Source organism: Tarenaya hassleriana, unplaced genomic scaffold (assembly GCF_000463585.1).
Source record: "Tarenaya hassleriana unplaced genomic scaffold, ASM46358v1 Cleome22, whole genome shotgun sequence".
Classification (NCBI taxonomy): Eukaryota; Viridiplantae; Streptophyta; class Magnoliopsida; order Brassicales; family Cleomaceae; genus Tarenaya; species Tarenaya hassleriana.
The window spans coordinates 2,066,486-2,073,914 of record NW_010965541.1 but is presented as its reverse complement, the minus strand read 5'-3'; the positions used below and the strand labels follow the sequence as shown (position 1 = coordinate 2,073,914).

The following is a 7,429-nucleotide window of genomic DNA, read 5'->3' as shown; positions in this document are numbered from 1 at the left end:
ATATATATATATTATAAAAATAATATTTAGCTATAAAACTATTGAATCTACCAAAAAAATCTAAAAATATAGATACTATGTTTAAGGGTTTGATTTTACTAAAAAAAATATATTTCCAGCACAAAAAATTAAATCCTAATTTTAAAAATTTTCGAATCACGAAAGTTAACCTATAATTTAAATGAATTAAAAGAAAACTAAATTGTACTAGAGTATTTTATTTGTCTATGGATTATTGCTACTGATAATATTTTTTATTCTACTGACATTTATATTAATTTTATTGTATTTAAAATGTATCTAACAAAACTCAAATAAACTATTAAGGCAAAAATATTAGTTTTAGTTAGTTAGGATTTTCTAGATATCACTGAGTTTTTGTTTTTTGAAGATTTGTCAAAAACTTATAAAATAGGGTTTAAAAATGTATAATGTTATTAAAAAGTCATTCGGGATAAGTCTTATTAGAATCTGTGTAGTTATGGTAAATGACATTCTATTTGATTTTTCAATTTCTATCATGGATAATTAATGACACGATGATAAATCTTTCACATATTAGAAACTAATTCAATTCATTTATCACATATCTCAGAATGGATCGTGGATAATCAAATAAATAAAATTAAGATGATAAAAACAATAAGAAATAAATTTAATAAAATATAAATCGAATTAAAAAAGACTCAAGTAAATAAAGATTCAACTCATATTTATTTAAATTAAAAATTGGTTTCTAAAATTATTATTCTCGCGTTCCCCAATACAACTATGATTCTATATATTATCCATAAAAATATAGATAAAGAAACTATTCACAATTTGTGTTCAATAAAAATACAATAACATTATTTTGAAACTTATAAATAATTATTTAAAGATATAAATTATAAATAAAAATAAAATATATTATATTTGATAAAAATTAATAATAAATGTTTTAAAATGTATATGTATTTTTAGTCTACGCGATGCGCGCGGGATATTTTCTAATACTAATTAATAGTAACCTCTCAATTTCAATACATGAAACAAACTCTTTTAAAAAATAACGAATATGAAATAATAATAATAATAATAATAATAATAATAATAATAATAATAATAATAATAATAATAATAATAATAACCGAATAATTATATATATTTATATCGGGAAAACTCAAAAAAAATATCTACATTTTACAAAATGTGTCAAAAAATACATCAATTTTTAATTTGATAAATACATACCAAATATTAAAATGTATCAAAAAATTAAATACCTCAACTTTTGAAATTGAAATCAACTTCCTACCCATGGATAACGTCGTTAAAAACTGAATATGAACTTATTTTCGAATAAAGATTGTTAAGTTGGGTTAAAATTTGTGTATAAAACAATTTCAAATAATTTGAGTAGAATTGTCGACGGTATAATTTGAGTAGAATTGAGATTTTTTTTTATAAGATTTCCATATTTATAAAAATGTATCACCTTTAGTTTTTTCACTATGGATCTCTCTCGCTCTCTTCACGGGATGATGAGAAGCTTTACAATCAATGGAACCAAAGTATACAAGATTTACTCGGATATTTTCATTTCATTAAACCATCGTACAGTTACTCGGGTTTTAATTCTTAACCCCGTCAAATATTTTCTTCAAGTGATTTTTTCTTTTGAAAAAATATTGCGGAACCTCCCTACAAAATGACATCCAAGTATAGTATCACGTTGCATGGCCAGCCACATGCACGTCGAGAAGGAAAAAAAACCCTAAAAAGCACGCGTTTAACGATCAAACGCGGCTTTACGCCGCCGCGAGCTTGGCCAAAACGCCGACGGCGATGGAGTTGATGTAAGTGCATGGCTCAGTATAGACAGAAGTCCACCGGAAATCTTGGAAGTTGTCTTGGCGGTCGGGACCTCCCAAGATTGCTCCGGTGAGCTCATTAGCGTTTGGTCGGTTCTTGTTGTACCACTTCATGAAGCTCAGCGGGCAGCTTAGTGGCGAATTCGCTTCAGCCATGGGAACCGATGCTCCTCTGTGGTGGGCTTGCTGAGGCGGGTTCGGCCCGAATCCCACCATGTACGATCTTCCTCTTGGATTGTTTCCGAGTATGTAATCAATCTGGATATAACAATTATATATATATAAAAAGATATTATAATCATGCGTGTTGTTGCATTGATCTTGATGGATTTGAAACATGCTCAGCATAATTAATTACTTTAATAGTTGTGATTTGATTGGGTTAATTCTTAATTATTTATATATATATATATATATATACCTGTTTCTTGGCGAAAGCCATGAGGTGAGTTGAATCGAACAGTTGGTTCTGGCAGGAAATCTTTTGGTTGTGTTTCTGAAGCAAATCGGCGTAGACTTGGAACAAAAACGCGGCGGCCGTGACGTACTGAGTGTTGGCCCCATCCCTCAAATGAATCATACCACCTTATTCAATTAATTAAAAAAAAAACACATGTAAATATAAATATATATAAGAACCAAATCAAAACTGTGTTATATTGTGTGTATTGCATTAATTAATTAATTGGGTTTAATTAGGGCAAAACCTGGGGTGGTGTAAACTTGGTGGAAAGGACTGCCGGGGAGATTGGAGCAGATGAAACTGTCGGCTTGTTGTTTGTATATGTCCAGACCTTTTATGCCTTCGAACATCATCTGCATGCATTCGTGTACATTAGCCCCAACATTATTATGATCATCATTAACATACGAAAATATTATATATATATATATATATATAAGATTATTTAGTTCAATATATTATCGATCGATGTGTTTATATAACTATGGAAACTATAGTTTTAACAATCCTACTTCCTCTCAACATATTGTAACCCTAATCCATAACACGATGTATCTGTTGGAATATTTGGCAAATATTCGTAAGAAATGTGATTTAAAATTGGATTTTGTAACTTTATATATTATTATGGAAAATGTGATGAACTAATATGAACATAATTTCGATATGATTTGATAAACACGTGTATATTTATGTTAAAACCCGCCAGTATCCAACTCCAATTATAGATCATATTAAGTCATGCATGTGCATATCATTAATTATAACATCCAATGTGTATAGGAAAAAGATCATGAATAATTAATGGTACCTTAACGATGAGAATTTGAGCGCCGGCGTATTTGAGGTCCCAACTAAACTCGGCGACATATCCACTGATGGCTTCAAACTTGATGTAGCTTAGGTACACTTGCTGTCTCGTTGCCTTGTATAGCCACGTCGCCGCCCACAACAACTCGTCCTTCACACATATATTTGTATATATATCGTCACAAAATTCTCACATTTATCATTCGATTTTTGTTTTCCATAATTAAGATCTCAATCCAAAATAAATAGATATGGACAATAAATCTTACATTATAGCCAGAGTTGGAGCAGTAGAAGGGGCACTCTCCATCATATGTGCCCTTGTGGCTCTTCGCAAACTTGAAAAGCTGAAATTCAATAAACTCATTATTCAGCGTCTAATAATTAGCTGTATATGCTTATATATATATATACGTACATATTCTCCATCACAAAACAAACATATATAAATATATATACGTGATTCATATATATACCAATTTGGCTTTGTTGAGGAGTCGGCGAGAGTACTTGTGGTCCACGTGGCGGAAGACGATGGAGGCGGCGGCCATAGCGGCGGCTGTCTCGGCCGCGATCTCAGTGCCGGGTTCTTTGTCGTCGATCTTCAAGACGGTCCTCGGCGTCTTCATGTTTTCCGGCCTTGCCCAACATTGATGGTCCATATTAGGGTCACCCACCTGAACGTAGAGGCGGTTTCTGCGGGAAGCACATTTGAGGAAATAATCAGTGCCCCAACGGATAGCAGAACGAGCATTCTCGAGTTCTCCGGTGGCACGGAGTTCCTTCTCGTAGAAAATGGTGGACCATGCCAACGTTGTCACCGTGAACGCCATCGGCAGTCCATATTTCACGTTATCCCCCGCATCATAGTACCCTCCTTCAAGATCCACCTATATATATACGCATTTCATCATTTTCATCAATGCTTTAATTAATTCTTGTATCCTAGTGTATATATATAATGAGAAAAACGTATATACATTAGCGAGTTTCCCGTCGTCGAGGGCGGAATCCCCTCTCCAAGGAACACGGTTGGTGGGGGGGAGCTTTCCGGATCTTTGAGCCTCCAAGAAAATGAGAGATTTGGTGAGAGCTTCTTTGTAGTTTATGGAGTTGGTAGCATTTACACCCATCAACCCTAACACGCCCATCCATGCCATCACCACCACAACTCTTCTTCTTGATGATGATGATGATGATATTCTCCCATTACCACTACCCATCTTTTTCACAAAACCCATCATTAAAAAAAGAAAGAAAAAAAACCCCACCAAATCTTCTTTGTTAATTAAGGACAAAAGTTTTTGAAGTCTATAATAGTTTTGTCGGCTTCTAAGTCTTATATAAAGGGTTTCTTTCTTTGTTTCAACGGAAAACGAAAAACAATTGCATGCTTTTCGTTTTTTTTTTGTTTGTTGTTTTTGCCTTCTTTTTATGGTTAGTAATTTATGATTAAAGGGGAATTTTATATTAGGAATCTTGCAAAAGGTTAAGTATAGATTTACTAAACTTGACGACGACCATAATAGGATTGTTGGTTTCGGGTTTTTTCTTTTAAAAAAATTTATTTAGATCATTTTGTTTGTTGCCCTTATGGCTTCAATTTCTACGGATACTATGAATTTAGTCTCTTGCCCGTACAATTTTTTTTTTCCAAATATTCTCTTTGTTTTTTTGTGTGCGAAATATTTTTAGAATATACGTAACCCGTACTGTTGAAAATATGTTAGTAAATTGCATTTTTATTGCAACAAATTTAGATGAATATTATTTTGTACCCCTGGAAAAACTATGTCTCGCCCATCAATGTGGTTGATTGTTAAATCGGTTCGCTTGTGTTAAATGGGTTCAAAGAAAAAAAAAGGTGGACACTCAAAATTTAATTATTTATTCTTCAAATTTATATTTCTCTATTATTTATTTTTAAAGTTTATATTTCTTATTTTAAATCATAGATTTAATTTTTGTAATACTAATAAGTTTCAATTGTCTAAATCTCTATAAATAACGCCTCTAAACCTTTTTAACCTCATTGTTTATATTTATGTTTCTCCGCTTTTTTTTATTGATTTTTTTTTCATGGGAAATATATCAAACTGAAGAGCGCAGAATGATGGCCAGAGGCCCAGAGTACAGATGCAGCAGGTCACCAATATTCACGCGCTTGGATCGCGCGTGAGGTCAAACCTCTGCTCCAGTACACGAGCAAAAAATCTGCGTCGTACGATATTTTCTCTGAGTATTTCCACAATTTTGCACTTTTGGAATCCGGAGTGGGAGAATTTCTTTCCATGGAATAAAAAAAAAGTTTTTGTTTAATAAATAAAATTCCCACGGGAAATCGATGAACAACCCACTTTATGCAGTAGCAAAGACACTGTACTTAGTCTGGGTATTTGAATCGACCGAGAGAGCATAGAATCTCCAGAAATTCCGTCCCTTTCACTGTTCTTTGGTTCGTTTCGGGCTCTCTTTCGTTATTTTAGATCGCGGGTTTGGGTTTTTCTGGGTTTGCGTCAAATAGATCATCATGCATTCCGCGGCGGAGACAGAGGAAAAGGAAGAACAACGAGGAGAAAGGGCTAATCTTCTCAAGAGAAAAATCTGTGAAATCGACGGTGATCAACCTCCCGATCGTCTAATGGACGGTCCTGATCCTCCCTCTGCCAAGAGAGTTTCCTCTTCTTCTACTCCTCTGATAATCAACCCCAGTGGGTCTGTTCGTCTTTCCCTCCTCTCCTGCTTGATTTTGGGTCTTATGATCTTTCTGGGTTTCCGATTTTTGTGCTTAGTTTTGACGCTAGTGCGTTAAAGCTGTCTTTTATTCTCTGGTTTTTGTTTCGTAGTTATGAGACGAAAGTGTACGAGGTTGCAAGGGAGAGGAACACGATCGCTGTTATGGAGACAGGAACAGGGAAGACAGTTGTAGCCATTATGCTGATCAGGGACATGTGCCTCACTGTCAAATCTTCTGACGATTTCAGATCCAGAAGACTTGTCATATTCTTGGCACCGAGCGTCAGTCTTGTGAAACAGGCAATTCTTTCATCCAAATTTAACATTGCTCATCTTATCATACCGTCACAGAATTCCAGTTCATTCTGTTCTCTGAATTCCGTTTCGCTTAGTCTATGGTTCTTCGTTATTGGGTATGAATTGTTGAATGGTTCCCGGTTTATTGCTTAAAAAATGAATCTTTCTTGGTGTTATATATATAGTTTGAAAATGAATTGACTAAGCTTTGACTAGTCTCTGGCTGAAGAGCCTCAACTGTGTAAGGCAGTTTTACTACCATCATGGAGCTCACTGGGTTTCGATTTTGATTCTTCATGGGTTTAGCATTGCCGTGATATCAAACTGTACTCAAACCTGGAGGTCGAGAATTACTATGGAGGCAGAGGAGTTGACAAATGGACGTTGGAGCATTGGGAAAAGGAAGTAAACGAGCACGATGTAAGTTCTGCATGTTCGATGTCTTTGCGTTAGTATTGAACTACCAGTTTATGTTCCGGTTTTTTTGAGCATTGTTTTCGCTGTTTCCTCCAACTAAGTCTCTCTTAGGTTTTACTGAGTAGGTCTATGCCAAAAAAGAAAAATCGGTTACTTCCTGTGAATGCGTGCATCAGAAGATATATCTGCATGTCGTTTGTGGATATTGAGATTTCACAAGAAACTAAATAGTTGTGTAGTATGCATTTCGATACTTCAATTTTCATTAGTTAATGGCTGTATATGACACTGGAAACCATCACCAGTCTGTTAAAGTGGTGGCTCTTTCACAGCACGCAGCTTAGCTGCATAGTATGTTACTGAATGTTTTGATGAAGCTTTACCAAAACATGGATGGTTTGTGTTATCACATTATTCCTTCTGTCTGTATTCACATCCGTCTTCTCTCTGTGGTTTTAGGTTTTTGTTATTTGACCGTGATCTACACTGTTACCATGTTCTTCTGGTTCAGGTTCTAGTTATGACTCCTCAGATATTTTCAGAGGCCCTTAGAAATTCATACCTGAAACTACATATGGTATGCCTTGTAGTTATAGATGAATGCCACCTTGCCACTGGGAATCATCCATATGCAAAAATAATGAAGGTCTGTAATCATATATGTGTAATGAGATGACCATTTGAATTTTTGTTTTATTCTTGTCTGTAGACAGATAACAAACTATAACGTTTCCCATTTTCACGAAGGAATTTTATCGCAAATCCACTGACAAACCGAAGATATTTGGATTGACTGCTTCTTCCGTCGATAGAAAAGGCATGAGATTCCCCCCCCCCCCCCCACCCACACCGC

At 34.7% G+C, this 7,429-nt stretch overlaps 2 protein-coding genes across 3 annotated transcripts in view; one reads left to right on the top strand and one right to left on the bottom strand.

The window, feature by feature from the left end:
• Nucleotides 1–1,543: 1,543 nt before the first annotated feature.
• On the bottom strand, nt 1,544–4,568 carry LOC104815088 (endoglucanase 16). The gene is made up of 7 exons (XM_010543402.2): nt 4,107–4,568; nt 3,603–4,016; nt 3,396–3,473; nt 3,128–3,277; nt 2,561–2,669; nt 2,275–2,438; nt 1,544–2,111 (listed from the first exon to the last, which is right to left on the bottom strand). The coding sequence occupies exons 1-7, from the start codon at nt 4,368–4,370 to the stop codon at nt 1,791–1,793; spliced, it is 1,500 nt and encodes a 499-aa protein (XP_010541704.1). The 5' UTR covers nt 4,371–4,568; the 3' UTR covers nt 1,544–1,790.
• Nucleotides 4,569–5,386: 818 nt separating this feature from the next.
• LOC104815087 (endoribonuclease Dicer homolog 3) overlaps nt 5,387–7,429 on the top strand; it is a 7,828-nt gene continuing 5,785 nt past the window's right edge. Inside the window, exons 1-5 of one of the 2 annotated variants that reach the window (XM_010543400.2) lie at nt 5,387–5,841; nt 5,973–6,162; nt 6,466–6,579; nt 7,088–7,222; nt 7,324–7,393. In XM_010543400.2, the coding sequence (XP_010541702.1) occupies nt 5,657–5,841; nt 5,973–6,162; nt 6,466–6,579; nt 7,088–7,222; nt 7,324–7,393 (694 nt within the window). In that variant the 5' untranslated portion in view covers nt 5,387–5,656. Of the gene's footprint in view, nt 5,842–5,972; nt 6,163–6,465; nt 6,580–7,087; nt 7,223–7,323; nt 7,394–7,429 lie in introns of those variants that run through there. The other variant, XM_010543401.1, reaches the window with a different exon arrangement.

Coding starts and splice junctions, on each gene's coding strand:
- LOC104815088 (XM_010543402.2), bottom strand. CDS start 4,370: ATGATGGGTTTTGTGAAAAAGATGGGTAGTGGTAATGGGAGAATATCA. Junction 4,017..4,106: donor ACGACGGGAAACTCGCTAAT/GTATATACGTTT, acceptor GTATATATATAG/GTGGATCTTGAAGGAGGGTA. Junction 2,112..2,274: donor TGGCTTTCGCCAAGAAACAG/GTATATATATAT, acceptor TGTTATATCCAG/ATTGATTACATACTCGGAAA.